This window comes from Falco naumanni, chromosome 10 (genome assembly GCF_017639655.2).
Source record: "Falco naumanni isolate bFalNau1 chromosome 10, bFalNau1.pat, whole genome shotgun sequence".
Classification (NCBI taxonomy): domain Eukaryota; kingdom Metazoa; phylum Chordata; class Aves; order Falconiformes; family Falconidae; genus Falco; species Falco naumanni.
The window spans coordinates 17,761,578-17,781,845 of NC_054063.1; the positions used below are offsets into that span (position 1 = coordinate 17,761,578).

Below are 20,268 nucleotides of genomic sequence, written 5' to 3' on the forward strand. Positions count from 1 at the left end.
CAATGAAGAAAAAAGGATAGGGATAGAAGGTGGAGGGTTGGGGCAAGAAAACACTATACGAGGTAGCTCATGTAGAAAAGGAAGATTTATAGGAAGCTGCAACACAAAAATACCTAACAATAATGGAAAAAACCACCCAATCTTCATATGCAGAAGTTTAATTATAAAGAGAGGAGGAAACAATCAAGCAGCTAATATGACATTATTATATCTTTTTAATACCTTATTACACTTTGAGGGTAATATTTTCATTGAGAAAAGATTAGAGTATTTTACTGAGAAGACAGAGTTGGGCTCGAACTGCCAGCAAAGGAACTACAGAACTGTGAAAGCTTTTCACTCTACTGGTTGGCTTCCCACAGGTGCATGCTACTTTATGAAGTATTTAATGACCAAAAACTTACATTAAGCTTTCATTTTACAGTTGAGCAGCAAAAGGAGCCCATTTTTATTCTGTCAGAGGTATTATCAACAGAACCATAATGAAGTCCCAGGAGAACTAAATTGTTGACTCTGCAGCCTCCCTGAAGCCCATGAATCAGCAAGTAGTGAAAGAATTTAAGGAGAGAATACTGTTGGGGGTTGTGATTGTAGAAGAAGCCACTAAGACCTCCATACACCATAGAGGCATAATTGCAATATCCATATTGCATAGTAATCTAGAAAGCAAAAAGCATTTATGTGATTGTAGATGTAGCTTCTCAAATGGGTAGTTAGTGAGAACCATCATTATGGCATCCCATGTTATCCTCTGCACACTTTTCCCTCTTACCTAGTATAAGCAGTCTTCGCGAATTCCTCATTTGCTTATTCTCATCATGTCAATTCCAAAATGGACCTAAGCACTGTGAGCACCAATCAAGTCATACTTACACTTTTGAGATGATGCACATTTGGGTTCCCCGAGTAAAGAGTCTCTCACTGCAAATTTCCAGTTGTCTTTTATGCTACAGATAGTAGATATGCAATGCAACCATTCAACCCTCAAAATATCTTTGCTTCTAAATAGAGGAGAGCAAGCTCTATCTAAAGTCATGTTATTAAGTAGGATCTTTAAAAGATAAAACCCAATAATTTAAGCTGATAATTGTCTCACTATCCTTAGATCCATTTAGACATTTGGTGTTAAAAAGAAACTACAACATTGCTGACTTATTCATTAAAATAACAGCATTTTAAATTTTATTAGTAGCCCACATTTCTTCATCTCAAAAATAACTGTTAATGAATCATGCTGGTATAAGTAAGAAAGGATAAAAAAAGAATGTATCTGCTGTAACGGGGTTATCTTTGTACAAATATGTAGGTGTTGGAGCATTTGTAATGTTCTCAGTGGTTAATCCCATTGAGAAAGGAAAGCTTGCTCACTGAAGAGTTTTTGAGGTAAATTAATAATTAAGGTAATATTAGCAATACTATGCCTACTTCTGGTCACAACATTATCATTTGTATTTTACAATGTTTGAAAAAGTTGAGTGACAACTTTTTTTTCTTTCCCCCAGTGTAGCTTTTTTCGGGATGTTTCCTGCAGATAAAGTTTTAAGATGTTACACTGCTAGCTGAGTTTAGATTTTATGTAACAAGAATTCAAAAAAGGACTCTCTTGTTTATATAGGTTAGTAAGTCAGACCAGGTAAATAAAATCAATTGAAAGAAAAAAGAAGGTGCAAGCTTAAAACTCATTATCAAAAAGTAATCTTACGTACATACTGTTTCAGAAATACTATCATTTATTCTTAGGTTTCTGGCAGCAGTGGCAGATACAGCTACATGATAATCATTAATTCAGTGGAGAATGCATGGCTGACATCCAAGACATTACTATGAAAACAGAAGTGTTCTGGATATTATTTGGCAGTCACACCCTTGGACATTTTTTTGCTCACTAATGTGTGTAATAGAGACCTAAAATGAAGGAAAGATCCAGCCCTTGGCTTTACCAGTGGACACCGGACAGCTTCACTGGGAACTTGTGGTACAACAATCCTGCAAGCAGCCCCCAGCAGCTTTGGCTTCTGAGGAACCACTACTTCCAGACAACATCCAGGTACCCAGGACACCCCTACTGTAATAAGGGACAAACACAGACAAAGATTATTTGCACCACCCATGCCGTGTCCCTAGTGGAAGTCAGGAAAGACTAAGACCACTCCTTTAGTTGGCCAGTGGTTGGTGGAAGGTGGTGAAATAGAACAAGAATAACCAGAAATTTATGAAGTTGGAAAAAACTTTCATAGAATCACTGCAAGAACAAATTTTCCATAGTGTCTTAATATATTTTTCCTGATCAAGAATTTGGCAAGAAATTTAGAAATAACTCACCCTAAGTCCCCCTGGCTAGGACCATGCTTTCCTTTATGCTGGGAAGCTGCAAGGAACATCAAAGGAATTATCAGCAGAAAAGGAGGAGAAATAAATGGGACTGACAGGACACATGTGAGGTCAAGAAATAAAGTATAAATGCAAGTGGAAGGACCGGATGATAATACAGTGAAATTCCGGTGATTCCCAGTGAATAGGGGTAGATATAATCTGAAAGAGATTTTCAGTGGAGAAAATGCAAATGGATTACTGCCTTAAGATGCTTAGGAATGACTTGGGAAAGTGTGTATCATATAGTATACAAACAAGAAAGCAGCATTCATTCACACGTGTCATGAGGGAGTAAGATGCAATTCCTAGCGTCTCTTCTCAAATCTTATTCAGTTTCTGAATACCAGACACCAATTTAACATAAAGATTTATCAAATCATATAGCAGCCAAAAGCAATACAGTAAATAATTAAGACGCAGGAGTGACTAATTAGTGATTTAAATTTATGTCGGAAAGACTACAAAAAGTAAACACTCTGAGCAAGCTCCTATACCATTTACAGAGCCACTGAGTTTTGACATTGGAAGAGATGCACCTCTTATACTACAGGTTAAAGTAATGAATAAATGGAAAACACAGCTGTTTAAATCCTAGTCCCAGTAAAGGTGCTACATCTTTTGCTAGGGACTCTAACGGGACCGGAATTTCAGTCAAGAACTCAAGGAACATTTGAATGATGCAACACAGAGGAGTAGTACAGAACAACAGAAATGGACCTATGTACAATAATGAGAATAGAACAATATAAAAGTATAAAAGGTATTCAGAAGTATTTCTCCTCTTCCCCATCATTCCTTTGAACAAGCACAGTTCATGGACTTTTCTGAGCACATAACTGGGAAGAGCAAACAGGGTGCAGCCCTGGTTCACAACAGACAGATAAGCTGCCAGGTAGGTAGCTCTCCACAGCCTGTCACAATCACGAGTTGCATTTCACTCTGAAAGCTGTACAGAGCACTGCAGTTCACCCCTACCTCTGCTGCTACCCTGTATTCTAGTGCAACCTAGACTTAGCAAAAGAAATGGAGAAAAACCAATTTGCTGCTTTGATCCATCAAGGGAGTAGAATCTGTGGAGCAAAGTGAAAAATTTCACAACTGTACACAGCAATCGCTGTGAATCATACACAACTCCAACAGAAGAACAATCCAGTAAGCCTTCCATTTCATTATTCAAACATTTTCAATATATACAATAGATGAAGTTCAAAAATAGTAACCAGGAAATTCTTTTTTAACTAGTGCCTCACTGGTCCATTATCTAAAACAAGGGGCAGGATTTTCTTGGACTTAGTACTTTTCTTCAGCTTACGTGATCAAGAAGTTTAGCATTTAAAGTTTGTTATGCTTTTTTAGAAGAGACTATAGGAGAATTTCTGATCATTAACTGACATAAATGGATAGCCTTTTCTGAAAATATGTATTTATAGTGGTAAATAGCATCACAAACAAAATACAGATTCTCTCTCCTTGTTATCACCTTACTCTGTCTCAATGTGGATTTTATTTTAGAAACTCACTAATTAAGCACTACCGACCAATTTTAACCTTTATCTGTGTTCCTTAAAGGGCTGAACTGTCAGGGCTATTGTTGCTATGTACTATAATGGCTGGGAAAACCTTTGTCTGTACATTCAATTAATCTTTATCCATTCTGCCATTCTCCTTTACAGGAAAAAAAAAAAAAAAAAAAGGGGGTGGGGGGGAGAGGAGCAGCTATCTCCTAATTAAAGTTCTGTGGCTGATAATAATTTTCTTGGCTTTTACAACTTTACTACTTTACATCTATGAATATTCAGCATTTGCAATACCTACCTACTGCAGGTGATGCCTAGAGTCAGTGACAGAACAAACCCCCCAACACACAACTGTTAATGCCAGGTAAGAAACATGTCTTCACTAACAGGGAGCACTGTAAGGAAAAGACTTGCAAACACAGAAAGGAAAAAAAGAGAAAAAACCCCAAGGTCTAGAGACTGGATTAGCAGTGGTAAATAGACCCCATAATCACATAACAGCGCACACAGGTAGCATAAGAATGGGCACTTCACAAAACTGGCTGGCAGAAAACATCGAAGCTGCAGAAATGGCAGTAATGAATAAGCTGGAGTAAGGAGACTGTGAAAGACGGCTGAAGTTGTCAAACAGGAATGTAAGGGTTACTATGAGACAAAATTTAGGGAATAGTTTTAAACAGTATGAAAAAATATGGAAAAAGAGATAGGAGAGATAGGAAATAGAAACAAAGCAGAAATTTAATATTAATGCAACAATCACAGACAGATATTTCTGAGTAAAAGGAGTACAAGCACACACAAAGGACAGAAATCCTGATGGCTCTCAGCGGCCTGTCGATTTTAGTAGTCTCTCAAAACACAAGTTTTTAAATAGCACAGGTAAGACTTACGTAGCTTGATCTTAAGTGCAAGAAACACTCAGGGAATCTGAGAGGATACAAGAACGCTAATGATATTGCAAGATCATATTCTTAGCTGTAGATCATCCAAAAGCAGGATGATCTACAGCAACAATTTTTGCACGCAGTCATGCAAGCCACATATAGCTAGTGGGAATTTCAGGCATGATCACAGCAAAAATTTCTTTGGAGAACCAAAGCCTCTAAGGTCCTCAAGCTTGTTAGTGGACTAAAATTATGAAAGGAATGAAAACAAATAATATAAAGCAACTTTAATTTGTGTTTCATTCAAGAACAGACCAATTTTTCTCAAGCACTACTAATCTATGGGCATTAAAAATTAGTGTTCATAATAAGCTAGGAAGGACATAGAAATAATTATTTTAAAAGAGTACAAGTGCTAAGTACCTCATGTAAATAACATAAGCACTTGAGTGCAGCAAGTGAAGAGCAAAATCCAGCCAGAACTGCTGGACTCGCGCATTACTGCAGCATAGTCCCAGACCAAAGAGCAAAAGGGAACATGGTTCCTGCTTGTGATTTTTTAAGTCAGAAAGGTTTGGTAAGGCAAGCATTACGCTAGAGATAACAAGACGTCCTTTACTCAAAGTACTCCATGCAGATCCACCTGAGAAGTCTCTACACAATTCCTTGATGTGCCAGTTGTCATTACCCTGGAGAGTGAAAAGTGACTGCAAACGCCCTCCTGCTAAGGGATGGCAGATTGACCAGTAAGCATGTTTTCTAGACCCAGTCAATTGAATTCTGAAAGATATACTTCAATGGGGCACCAACATACAACGGGTTCAAAAAAAATCCTAAATGGTACCTTTCTACACCATTAGGCATCAACTACCTGTAGAGATCTAGCATTTTAATGTCCCTAGTAACATGGCGTTTAATTGTAGGTAAAGTAATTAGTTTTCCAGTCTCTTCGCAGGTACATTTGGAGTGGCACTGTAGCCCATCCATATGGGGAAGATCAGGGGCTGGTAAAAACTTCTGTCTCAAAGGAAACCTCATGGGAAAAGAGAATGAGAAAAGACAAAATCATAGCTCTTAAACATGTAGGATAGGGTAAGAGAGTTAATTAGAAGGTTTACAACAGATCATAATGCATTTCACACAGCTGAACAATGAACCCAGACAGCCCAACTGCAGGTGAATCAATAATTCTGTTTGGTTAGTTAAAGGATGATGCTGAGGGTACTTTTAGACCTGAGAAGTAGCATTTTAAAACCAGTATTTAAATGTTTCCCTCATTTAAAAATACCATTTCAGAGGGTTATTATTAAATTTACAGAATAATTTTCACTTCTTGCTTAGATCTTTAATTATATTGCTACACAAAAAAAATTTATTTGTACTAGACAACACCTTAAGAAATCATCATTCAGCACTGAAAATGACCGCACTTTTCTGTATAGGTATTTGAAAGCTAGTTTGACTGAACAAATAGATTTCATTTGCACAGTACTCTAGGAGGACTGGAAAGAAAAAACAATTAAATTGTACCCTACAGAAAAGATACTTGCTTCTTCCTTTTTCTTCAAAGTATCTAGATCTACACTAAGAAATTTTTTTCAAAAATACATCCTAGAAAAATCAACATTTTCACCCACTGTGATTTGAATACTGCAATTCTGTCCAGTAGCATGCATCTGTGAAAAGTCATCATTAGATAACTTTCTGTCCCATAGCAACCACCTTCTTTTCTCAGGGAAATGAAATATTTTTACATCCTTAGGCAATACTGTTCTCTGCATGGCTTCATAAATGAAGCTGTTTGTAATATAAAGCTAAAATCACAATTTACACTGGGTTTCACAGAGATTTATAGCTATATATGTGGAAAATAAAATGTTAGCCATAGGCTTTTCCAACTGCGTGTATATATATTATATATGCATATGCATGTAAACAGTGAGAGCCAGCATTTCACATTTTATATAAAAAGCTTTATATAAATTATAAAAAATACTTTATATTAAAGTAACAGATTCCAGTTATTAATTTACATTATTAAGCATTTATCTAAAGAAAATTAATGGAAAGAAGAGAGAGGTAATGTTTTAATAATCTGAACATGCTATGACAATTTAGGTCTGAATTTACTAAGTGATAAGAAAGTAAGACACCAGAGGATGTAAGTTGCTTGAGAGGATCTTCCTGGAACTGTCATAACTGACAATTTCATGGTAATCCACAAACTTCAGGGCTGCTGGCCAGAGCCACCACTTCTCAAATGAGAGTTCTTGGTTCTTTACCAAAGGTCTCTGTGAAGCGGGCTTTTTCTTAAAAGTTGGTTGTTGTTTTTTTTTTAATTATTAAATCACACTAAAGTGACTGTATCTATTTTAAATAATTTACTGATGCTATTTTGCTGTGCAAGTCACTGCTGAAATTCCCTACAGGCATTACACAGAAGCAAAAGTGAGGAGAGAATTACACAGCATAGTAGTATGCCACCAAAATAATGGCAAAAAAAAGCCACAGAGGCAGACCTCATACTTACTGTGACTTACTGTAATCATGTGAGAGCTTGGGTACTGACATGAATGTTGTCTCCATTCAAGCATAAAAGGACCATCATGAAAGAATTCTTTTCTTTTTTCTTTTTTTTTTTTTTTTTTAATTTGGCAATACTATCGTGTCTTTTCATGACATCAAAACGTTACCAATTTAAATTTTGAACAATAAGGGGGACTGGAATGTGCAAAACTCTCCCAGGTAAACTGGAAACGTTTCAGATATGGAAAGCTAAATACAATGCAAACAAAATGCTGCAGGAAGATAGTAAGCTGGAAAAATAACGTTCAACTAGCTGTTGTACTACACCAGATCCTTAGCAAATCCAGTTCTTCCAGTTACATTTTGAAAATAAAACATTCAGGAGGTTACAAAGGGTGAAGCTTTAAATTTTCGTAACTGTTCATTAGGATTGCTGATTTCAGCAAAGATGAAATGTTTCCATCTCTATTTACCTTAGCTTTTGAAACCGAATACAGAAAGACGACTAGTAGGAATCCATTTGTTCTCATTGTACAATTTCAATTTTTTGTCATTAAGCTTTAATGTAAGGAAAAGACATGATCTGAACAGTGTTTAATTCGGTGATGATGCAATGTGATGGGTGCACTGCATAATGTCATATAATATCAAAAGATGTGTCCCAATATAACCTCCCTTATACACAGCAAGAAGCCTCTGGAAACACAGAAGGCAGCTAACAGCTCTGAAGTTGTTACTGGAAAGTTGTCACTTGCTTTCAGTAACCGAAGAGGATTTGTGACTACCTAGCCTTAGTGGTCCAAGGCACTCACAAGCTTAGTTATGAAACTATGCCTTCATCAGCTTCAGAAAGGCTCATCCTTCTTTCATTTATTAAGATTTTTGTCGTATGAGCACCAAAACCAAATCTATAAAATGAACTTAAAGCAAGTTTTGTGCTCCTTCATTTGGGGGCTGACTCAAAGCTGTACTAATCAAACCAGAGCACCCCTACAGGGCTTCTCATTCCATCAGTCAGGGATGCTTTTGCTCTTGCTGCACCTCCTGAAACAGGGAGAACTGGTAAGAGCTTGCTAGACTTGGGGAACTGCTAAACCATCAGTTAAGCCGAGCCTGGATCAGCTCAAAACTGCTAAGGAGATACAAATTAGTAGAAGCAAGATTAGTAGTTTTGTTTATTGTTCTTGTAACCCATTTGGGCATTTTCATTTTCAATACTTTGTATAAATTCAAAAAATGCTTTCTATAAATTCCTCTTCACTTGCACATTCATAGTTTTAAAAATCAGATCAGCTCTCAGTGCCCTTTTTATAGATAAAAGGCGATGCCCTATACGAGGGGTCCTCAAACTTTTTAACCAGGGGGCCGGCACGCAGATTAAGTGGCAGGCAGTCATCTGCAGTTGCTTGGTTTCCCCCCCCAACCCCCGGCTGGGGGGGATGGGGGGGGGGTGTGTGTCTGTAAATACCAGGGGCCGGATTGAGGACCCGGGAGGCTGTATCCAGTCCGCGGGCCATAGTTTGAGGACCCCTGCCCTATACTATGCGTTTATGAACATTTTATCAGGTAAAAATGGAGCAGAATTAGGAAACCATGAGATTTTAATTCCTTGTTAAGCAATTGTTATGGCAGATTCTGAAAGGAACAGAAAATGTCATAAGACTAAGCAGAACTAAGCAGTCCTCAAGATAATTTCCAATTTCTAGTAACAACAGAACACAGTACATCTATACATTTCATTACAAAGGCTGTAACTATTGTAGAAAATGCAGCACAATTTGAGTCTGACAACCTGTAAGCCTACTTACACCACAGTTTGAATAAAATTTTTTTAACAAATCTTTGAAGTCACTACATTATGTTTACACCAAGAAAACCAAAACCTAGTGAAAATGCATTGAAAACTTACAATACTTCAGGAGGGCTCAGGGGGAAGGCTTAAAATATTCCTATTACAGCACAGCACACCACCAATTTGGCTGAACTAACATAAAAAGATACTTGACTGGAGAAGAGGATACACTAAGGGGAAGTACGAGCAAATGATGGTGGGAGATTGGAGACTCACTGTCAAGTCTCCAGGTAGAGATAACAATTTCCTACATCAGACAAAGGGCAAAGTAGCCACCCCACAGTATTTCTGAGGTTCATCAAATTGAAATGTTTTCATTAAAATGTTGACTTCACCGATACTGAACTCTTCTCCAAAATCAAAAAAGCGTTATTGGAAATTTCTAAACAGCTCTAAGTGGGTCAACACAGCATAGGCAAACTTAAAAGCTGTCAACCCTATCAATATTTGAGTTATCAGGCACTGTCGGTCTTCATAAATGCCAGTCTAACAGAATCGACGTCCTGACAATTTCTTATAGTAATGTGTAACTACACACTGTGTAAGTAACTACACACTGTGTAATTTTATTTTTCCTTTGAGACATAACAGTCATAACTGGTAATAATGAAATTTACTCTAACTGAATGTCTCTCACCAGGAGTTTTAACTGGCTTATCTTCAAACCTTCTCTACAATAGAGGCAAATTCTACAGTAATACAAAGGCTATCTCATATGATTTATTCCTTCAAAATGTACTGTGCAAGCATTTAAGAAAATAAGCGATCTGAATTATGTCTTACAGTCATGATGGAAAAAGTATTGGTTAATTAATCCCTACTGATTTAAATAGAAGCTTATTTGGGTTTTAGTGAACTGTGAATGTGGCTTTTGTTGTTCCAACATGTATTTATGTTCTAAAAATACTTTCTTTGATCCAGCATCAAACTCTTAGTCTCACTCATTTCTGAAACTCAGATCCACAAAGAGATAAAGTATAGTTAAAAGTGACAGAAGAGTACAAACAAATACACCTGAAATAACAGTAAATTATGTTAAACAATTGCCTTTATACTGCTGATAATTCTAAGGACACAGAAAAATCTTAGATTTGTTGTTCTTTTGTTAAAATATTTGCAGCATTTCATGTTTTGAGAACTTAATTGCTCTAACATAGCTTCTGTTACTCTCTGCACCATAAAAAATGGAAGTGCATATATCCAGATGTATGTACACACATCCACAGGCAAGTGGGCTAGCTGTAGGAATACTACAACAGCTCCTTATGTAAGCTTTCTTTGTTTAAACTGTTCCTGATAAACATTTTATATGAATAAAGTATAGTAAATTTGAGTTCATATATTTTACAACCATTCTCCTACTTTGCAGAGTCCCTAGAATTCTGCATGGCTCATGCAGACACCTTGCAAATCTCAGGGCAGCATTGAGGCCATTGTCTCAATTAAACTCAAAAGTCAGGATGTTCAAAAGGATCTCTATGCCTAAATTCTGGTGGTCTTGAATAAAAATTAAGCAACTGGATTTTAATACTTCAAAAAGAAATCCACCCTACATTGTTCGATGAAATTTGGAGCCTTCCTATTAACTGAATAGTAAACCACATTAAAATACCAATGCACTAACACAAAGTAACATATCAGTATATAGTAAGCAATAACCATTCTCTTAAAAGAACCTGTAAAAAAAAAAAACCCAAAACCAACCCTATCAGTACTCACAGATGTATTTAGACATAATTAGCATCCTATTTATTACACATGAAAAATATTAAAATCAACGTGTTTTAAGGTTTTCACAAACCCCACAGTGCATCAGAACTAAATGGATGACATGGATGACACTCTATAGTGGATGGAAGACAGGTACACTGAAAACTACTCATGGGGGACTACCCCATTTATTGCAATGTACATCTTAATCTGTAGTTGCATAGTTTAAAAAATCTTAATGCATATTAGTCTCTCTTTTGATCTACTGTTCTGACAGCTTACATTTTTAAATTGCTAATTTGCTTCATGCCATAAAACAATTTTTATACAGAAGTTTTCTAACCAAAGCTGTCTTTTTTTTTCTGCTACACATATACTGGGTTTCCCAGGAAAAAGGTAGGTACGACCATACAGAGCAGGCTACCTGCGTACAGAATCCTTCCTGACATGTCATCCACAAGAAAACTGCGAGATGAGGTACAGAACTGGATTATTTTTCCTTATCAATATAAATATCCAGTAGTCCTTACAGTAACACCACTCTTAAAATAAGAGCCCGTTCCTCACAAGCATCTCAAGGAAATATAGCACCCATTCAGTCAGTCAGGCAGTGTGACATACTGGATGAGATAACACAGGATTTAATCATTACTTCAGATACATGATTTCAGCTACATGGACATAGTATAAGACACATTAAGAAGAGATTATTTTATTAGTCACAATGAACACCATCTTACACTAAAAATGCTTCCTCTATTCCATCTATCTTTTCAATGTTCTGAGGCCCAAATGTGGAGTTCACTCAGAGCCCAGAATCTTTGACAGAGACCCTCTTTATCTACCGCCAACTTAAACAAGCTCAAGACAACAGAATATGGCTATGTGAAGCCTTTCCTTATGGGAAAGCTATGCTCCTAAAATACCTCTGTGTTTCATTAATTCTCCTTCACCAGGAATAACAGCATCAAAACCAGACCTTTGTACTATTGCCCCCAAACAGAAAAAGTACCATTGTTTAACCCTTACCTGCCAGCAACAGATTCCAGGGACTTCTACTTGGATATGGGAAGCAGGATCCTTTAAGAAGGGCAAGGAACGAAGGCAACATCAAAAAGAAGTTAGGTGTCAGAATTTTATTTTAAGGGGAAAATTTGAAAGCAGAAGTTTATGTAAGTAAAGCTCTTCTGATGGCATGACTTAAAAATGGAAAACTGGGCAAAACAAACATTTGGAGGAGATGAGGAAGCTAATTCTAGTTTCTCTTAGTTTCTCCTACTCTGCTGTCCTTGCCACTTTGCACATGAAATGAGGAAATGAAAATGAGGTAATAGAAGGTAATGAAGAATGTTAAATGTGATTGAGGACGGCAGAGGAAGGTGACACACAGTTTGGAAGTATGGAATATCTTAACAATACAACAGGAACAATGAGAAAGACTGCTTTAACTGCACACATGAAAGTCAGGGACCACTTTCTGTGGTGGTGAACAAGACACCAACACCCCCCTCCCTGCCTCAGTAGCACTGGAATCACAGAATCACCACCACAGATCACTTATCTTTTTATCTTATCTGGATCACTTATCTGGAAAATGGCTTGTATAGCATGTCTTGTAATTATTTCAAACTTCAAATCACATCTCAAAATAATTTTCCTCTTTTTCCTTTCCATTATTCTTCGGATAGATTTTGAGAATTCCTATTGTACAACCTGAAACTAGCCCTTACAAGAACATGCACTTCTGCCAAATATTTTCTCTGCAATTTTCAGCATCTCTACATCGAATACTAGAGAAAGTCCACAAAATACTCATAAGAATGGTTTTGAATATTCATGGAATCCGGTTATCATAGCTATTAATCCATATCTGCTTTTTAAACATTTACACCACTCAGTGCCTTGTTTACTATACAACCCCTGCAATTTCACACACTTTCAATCTTTTACCTTACAAAATGTCAGTCTAAGTTTAATTCAATAGCATTTAACAATATACTTATATATAGTTCATGTCTGAATGTCTGTAAATTGAATAGTGTTACAGTTGGGGAGTTTGGAAGAGTTGTTTTTTATATAACTTTTGTTCAGTAGCATGATTCCATATTTTAGGAAGTTCTTTCTAACCACACTCCCACAAGTGACTTGTATCAAAAAACATTTTCCAAGGTATTTGGTATGTCAGATACATCCCTGGAAGTTTTCATATTTCACCATTCCAATTAAATATTCTGTTTAGAATGGTCCATGTCACATGTTTCAGAGATTTGGTATATTAGGGATCAAATTATCATCTTGAATAGATGCCCCATAATGATAAGACTCACCACAAGCAAACAAGAACAATGGTTGTGTTTTAATTTTACAGCATTCTAGAATATAAAAGGGTATTTTCCTAGTAAGCTGAAAAAGGAGAAAAGATCTGCCTACCCCAGGGACTGAAACAAGTGTCAAATGCCCCTCAGTGAATTAATAAGGGAATAATTTGAAGAAGCTTTCCTACCAAGTGGATCATGGGTTGGATTCAAGTGATGCTTCAATTATTACAGCATTCAATGTGTTTAGATCTACTTATAGGAAACATTGCATATATTATACACAAGAATTGCATGTATCTGTGCCTCCAGGTTGCTTGCGCAGGAAAAGACACTCCAACTATTCCTTTGGGACATACTAAAAAGCAAGGAGGTGCAAGAAGAAATCAGTGTTCTGAGTCAGTATATTAAAACAAACTTGGTGGCAGAAAAACCACAAAAAAAAAAACAAACCCACCTATTCCTGATAGTTTTCAGGAAGCTTAAGCAGCAGGTACAACAATGTAACACTGAAATTTTGAAGGGGAGTCCCAAGGTAAATCAGCTTGTAATGGAAAATTGGCAACTGACTTTTTCATTGTAATAACAGGTATTCAAACGGAAAAGAAGAGAAAAAGCAAACATTGCCAATATTTTGGCATTTGTAGGAGTTTTCCAAAAAAAGCATATCTAGGTTCTCTACAGCTTTAACCTGAGAAAAAAAATGCACATTAATGCTGCAAAGGAGCTGACACTTTTCATCTGCAGCCCACTCAGCCAAGGAACATCCACTTATATACCCTCATGCATTATTCACCAGGAAAATTGAAATAATCTACCAGTGGTTAAGCAGCTCAGAATCAAATGCAAATCAAGGGAAAGCAGTTAAGAATGAGGATCATTCACAACTCCTGACACTCCTCCACACTGCAAGCCTGGAGACTCCGGCAGGAGTCACACAAATCTTTACAACTCCAGTCCCAGTGTCTGCAGGCATTTTGATGCAGCCTAGCCTGAAGTTGGCCTGTGTCTGTGAGTGATGGCAAAATCACTGACCTGTGCTCATGCTTTAAAAAGGAACTTGCTTTATTTGTATTCATGTAGATTCTCACTCCCTTTTTCTTGGCACACACCTGAGAAAGTCTGATTTTTTTATTTATGAAAAGCCTGTGTTTACTGCAGCACTGGCTAAAATTATACTCATTCTTTACTTGACTATGAAACTTTGGACATACAAGCACAAAAATCAATTTAAAGCAATGTAATATAAATTTCCAATGAGAGAAGAAGTTATTGCTGTTATTACCTTCATTTTCAATGGTAAAATACAATGGGAACTACCTTAGACCATGATTTATAACAATTATTTTATTATCTTTAGGAGTATACAACAGTAAACATCAAGATCAGAAACAATAAATTAACTTTTATATCACAGTGAGAAACTGAAAGCCCACTTGGCTGTTAAGAAGCCATACACCATTCCTTACAAGCTAATGTGAACAACAGAGGCATGCATAATTTTTGCAAGTTTATACAAATTACCCTGGACAAATTTTTCATGAAATCTACATAAACCTTATATTATGAAGTATTTACATGTGTTTGAATTTATTACCATCAATGCATACTCATCAATGTAAACTCCATGCATTAATGTTCAATATCAGAATTTAATAGCTTTAACCCTTTGGGGTTTAAGGACAATCACTATACTGTTTGTGTTTAGGCAGCACAGGTTTTCCCCACGGACTGTACACAGCAAAATAGTTTTCATTTCAATGGAAACTGGTGTTTATTTTTCAGACAAGACATTTTCAGGCAAAAAAAAGCTAGATTTAATCAACTAGTTATTTCAACAGTTGGTTGAACCCAAAAAGTCCATTAACAACCCTAGACCTGATTTAATGAAATTACAGAATGACAAACTACAACTGAAAACATTCTTGTCATAACCATAAAATTAGAAAGTGTAAAATAATGAATAAAAAGATCAAATATGTTTCACTCTAGATGGAAAAAAAAATCCATTAAGATCATATATTTTTGCAGTCCTCTCAGATATATATTTGATTGTCAGAAAGCCTAAGGAAAAAAAATAAATAATCCTAAATATCAGATTTCCAGGTACAATGAGAAAATCGCTGCTGATGAAGAAGAAAAGTCAGACCAATAACCATCTCCATCTAGAACCCAAGATGAAATACTGTTTCAGTAAGAATTTGGCTAGTATCTCAGGATATTCACACACTTTTTAAATGGTTGGAAATACTACTGACATAAAACAATATTTGCAGCTCATTTTCCTGTTCAATTATATTTACTTTTTCAATTAAATTTGCTCAATTATATCTCCTGGAGTAACACTGGAGTATGACAACTATGCTGCATTGTACTGATTGTGTCAGGACAGCACACCACTTAGTCAAGGGAAATAGGACCCCAAGTCAGAGAGAACAGGATTAGGCTCTCACTTTATGGAAATCACCAAGATATTTTTAATGTTCCAGAACGCAACTCCACTTTCATGATGCCTTCTTGAAGATTTCCACAGAGAGAACTATAATTTTCCCTAGGAAGGCCAAGCACAAATAGATTCTCAAAGATGATCCTGAGAATCAGAGGTTAACATTAAGTACTTCAAACACGATGCTTTCACTATAAAGCTATATTAAATTTTTCGCTGACTTTTTCAAAGCATTTCTTTGCTAAAAATAACCCCTAAATTTAAGATCAACTGAAATTTTAAAAAATCCTTTACAATAACTTATTTTATATTGCTAGGAAACTGTACACACATACTCAAGATCCTTAATTAATCTGATTATTCATTTAGGTTCCTATGAACCCTATGCATCCTATGGATCATATGCGTCTCCAGCACAGATCCAAGATACAAAGCAGTAGCATTCTAGAAAAAGGAGATTAAATATGTATCCAAGTATTTTGCCAAATACTTCAGAATCAGCATCTCTCTTCACATATAAATTATACTGACCTTATCCCAAATCCACGTGTTAAAAGCAAAAATCTTGAGTATTGTTAAATACAGAGATTCGATGCTGATTTCAAACTTCCTTTGGGTCAGTGCTGATTGCACCAATGTTTCTACACATTTTCCTAGACATTCAGCTTTGCAGAAAATATTCTTTATTTAATGATAAAATAAGTTTAACTCCTGATCTGATTTTTATTTTTTTCAAACATTCACATCTTGCCCATCAGAAGAAAGAAATCTATAAAACGTTTTTTAACATGGAAATAGGAAAGCTATTTGAAAAGGACACCCTGTAGCTTTTATGTGATTAATATAAATGCAATTACTATCATGGAGCAAATACGGTCAGAGTATATATGTGAATTGTCATGACAAAAATGCATTTCTTGTAGTTCTACATCTACAGATATGCATAAAGAAGGTAAGGCACAGACTGCTATCTATTTGATAATGATCTCTAATGAGTCTGTCTAGATACTAGCCTGATATCCCATGAAACAAATTCTAGACTTGAATGTTTTGCCTCTTTAAATAGCTCTGCTCACTGTAACAACTTAGGAAAATGCTGATCTTCGGTGACAAGGACTCACATATGAGTTAAGAAAAACACCTTATTTTACCCCTGATGTTCACTGATGGTCAAATGACTCAATACCACACCAGCGCCACACAATATCATCATGCCCTGCTTACCCACTCCCTTACAGGCACCTCTCATGTAGTAGAGAGGACTTTGGCATTCCCAAAGTTAAATTTTAGGAGCATTTACCAATAAAAAAAAAAAAAAAAAAAAAAAAAAAAACCTACAAACAAAACACCAAAAACAAATTAAAAAACCCACATAAAATCTTGCCAAAAATTCTGAGACTTCTTTAACATGATATGATACTTGGCTGACTTTTCCTTATTGCCTGGAAGCAATCCAACCAGAATAGAGAATTTAATCCTACACAACATATATTTTAATGACTCATTGTTTTCCTATTTCTTTCTAGTTTCCACAAAGCTTAATGGACTTCAGCATGATTATTAAAACACTGGGGAAAAAAAAAAAACAACCCTTTACTTTTCTCAAAAAAAAAAGTATATGACAAAAACAATTTAGCTGTAACCAGTAAAGGACATTCTAAAATTAGAGCTTGTTGTGTTAGGGATGGTAACAAAGTGTCTAAGCCATATGCTGGTGTAATCTATAAAAGCTAGATACAAAGCTTATGTCATTGTAACTTACTGTTTCAGAAACCAGTAAACTGCTATTGTACACGAACCCAACCCAGTACTAATCAAATACTTTTAGATTTTGATTTGTATATAGCACTGGATCAGTACAAACATTTGGATATCAGAAGTACATTACGGTTTTATCTTCGTATGTCAAGGACATGCCATGACCAAAATACAACTAAATGGGGAATCTTTGGTTTTAAACAACTCTTTACCCCCAACTTATTCCATTTTTTACTTCGACAGAAAACGCAAATCAGAAGAGAAGCAGATTTTTTTAAATCTGCATAGATATTTTTCGGACTGCAATAGGGGACAGTCCACCAACTGCCAGAAAAAGACTTAATAGATTGTGTCTTTCTTCCTCTCCACAAGGAAACCCAAACACACCCTAAGATAAGGCACTAGCCTCAATCCGTAATAATTTATGTGGGTTTTATCCAGATTTACACTTCTTTAATGCAAAACACAATTTGTCAATTGCATAACAGTTTAACACCAGAAAAACTTCTCCCATCAGTTGATCTATTTCCCTCATCAGCTGGCATGAAATAAACTGCAACAGATTATTTAGACATATCCACAGGTGAAAATCAGAAACACTAACGGTTTTACAAAAAGGAGAGTATGCAGGGCACGGTAATTCCTGGGTCCCTACGGCAGGCGGTGGTCACTTCCAGCACACAGGATGCTGTGCCACAGTCTTCAAAAGAAAGTGCTGTCACCACAGTGACCAGAGCATCACTCTGCACAGGGGCCCTGTTTCCTGAACCACTGGCAACATCCCAGACCTAATAACAAGTGTTCCATTCTTTTAATTTCCAATTATTTCCAGCAAAGAGGCAGGTCCTTCAAGAAGGGGGAACCCTAAACAACCTTTTCGATAATTCCAGAATTGTCTTTTTAGAAATAAGAAAATGAAAATAAATCAATGAAGAAATCTCAAAATCTGTTAGGGAATGTCTATAGTTAAGTTCACTTTATGATCAAGAAGTTCTTAGTAAATATTACTCCCTCCAAATCTCTGGATATGCCAAAAGTTATCCTTAATTGCATAACATTTCATCCAGTAAATAACTTTTGAAATGTACTTTCTAAGATAATAACATGTACTCCACAGAATGATGAGAAGCACTGTTAACCCACAGGTATTTTGACTCAACTTAAACTTCTCTTACCTAACAAAACAAAAAAAAAAAAACCCCACAGAGAAAAATCCTTCAGTGCAAGCACGGGGAGAGAAAACTCCACTAGCTTTGGAGGTAGTTTGCCTCTAAACTTTAGCCTTTCTCAGTAAAGATGATGAAAGGGAAGCTCTTCTCCATCCAATCATCATCAGAAAACATATATTCTCCCACTATGCACAACCAAGCTAGCAATGAAAAAAACACCCAAAAGATGACTGCATTATTTGTCACAAGGAGGAAAACACAGTCCTGTGTTAAAAATCCAAAGCATCTTCTGTATTAGGAATCTAGCTAATGTAAGTTTGCTTTCATGTTGTTGAAATTTAAAAAAAAAATAAAATTATTTCTTATTTTTTTATCTCTCTTGGTTAACTTCACATGCAAGAATGTGTATCTGGGGCTTATGAAGTTGTTTCAATAAACATTATTATGCTAATGAGTCAAAAGAAAATACTCTGTCCTAAGTATGGATTGGAAAGGAAGAATGTCAGAAGACTCTTGGGTTGGCTTTCAGCTATTTTTAATTCATGAACTCCAAACCAAATGTCACAGAACTTGTAAAACATGGAAGTTCATGGATCCAATCTGAGACCAACAACCTAATTTACAAGTGCTTGCAACTTCTTATTTGTCCTAACAATTTTTCTTGGAGGCAGGTTAAATATTTATCCATTGCTAGCAGCCCAATGCTATCATAAACCAAGGCCAGGTCTAGTCACAACACAGCAGGTAAGATACCACGGTTCATTATAATTGAAGCTCAAGTATCTTAACATACTACTGTCAGAATTAACCACCATTCCGTGCAACTGCTGCACATGCAGCAGCATGGTAAACAAAAAGACTTTTAGCTTTGTATCAGCCAGGCTCTGAAAAGGTGCAGAAGATTACCCTGCTTGGGGCTGAAATTCAGCCTTGCTCTCTTTTAGGATGAGGGACAAAGAAAGTATTTTCCTTATCCCAATAATCTTACAGTTTCATACAAAACTGCAGACCAAAAGGAAGAGTCAGCATGCAGAAATCTTAGCAGCTTCCCCAGTCACAGGAGAGGGTTGCATCTTACAAGGGAATGGAAGCTGAATGACCACGGCAAAGAACTGGGAGAGCACAGTTACAATACAGAACAGAAAAGCTGGCACTGACAAAAGCAAAAGAAAAACAAGAAGTGACAACAAAGGAAAGAAACAGGAAAGCAATTGTGATTAAATGGAAAAGTATCTGAAACAAGCAAAATGCAATCAGCTGAAAAAATTATGCAATCCTTATTTGGGGTGGAATTAGCAGACGAATCCAATACGGGATATGAGTACTTGGTAGCGGCACTGAAGAAAAGGCTCTGGATGTTACAGCAGAACACAAACTGGTCACGTGCTGCTGGGGCAGACAAATGAGCTCATTCCAACCACTCCTCAAGCCAGACTGACGTACTGCCATATCAGCATGTCTGTACAGCACCAAGCTACACTGGCAACCTCCTTGCTTGGAGGCTTTCTGATGTTAAACACTGTTCAAAATAATGCTTAGCTCAGTTTGTGGTCTCCCAGCTGCTGCCTCTGAGCACATGCAGAAAAATTCTGGGATTGTCTTCAAAAGACATAGATATACCTGGAGTCACAATGGTGTAGAAAAAAGGAAACACAACACTAAGATGCATAGAGAGCATCGTCTTAGGCACTCAGCTCCTGGTACTCAACCACAGTACT

The 20,268-nt window shown here is 36.5% G+C and overlaps 1 protein-coding gene across 9 annotated transcripts in view; it reads right to left on the minus strand.

Annotated features, from left to right (window-relative positions):
* The window catches only part of SHANK2 (SH3 and multiple ankyrin repeat domains 2), a 354,480-nt gene that overhangs the window by 233,311 nt on the left and 100,901 nt on the right, over window positions 1–20,268 (minus strand). For 7 of the 9 annotated variants that reach the window (XM_040608429.1, XM_040608430.1, XM_040608433.1 and 4 more), the window contains exon 13: window positions 11,892–11,942. The exons of the other annotated variants lie outside the window; for them this stretch is intronic. In XM_040608429.1, coding sequence (XP_040464363.1) covers window positions 11,892–11,942 — 51 coding nt within the window. The remainder of the gene's footprint in view (window positions 1–11,891; window positions 11,943–20,268) is intronic. 9 annotated transcript variants of the gene reach the window in all.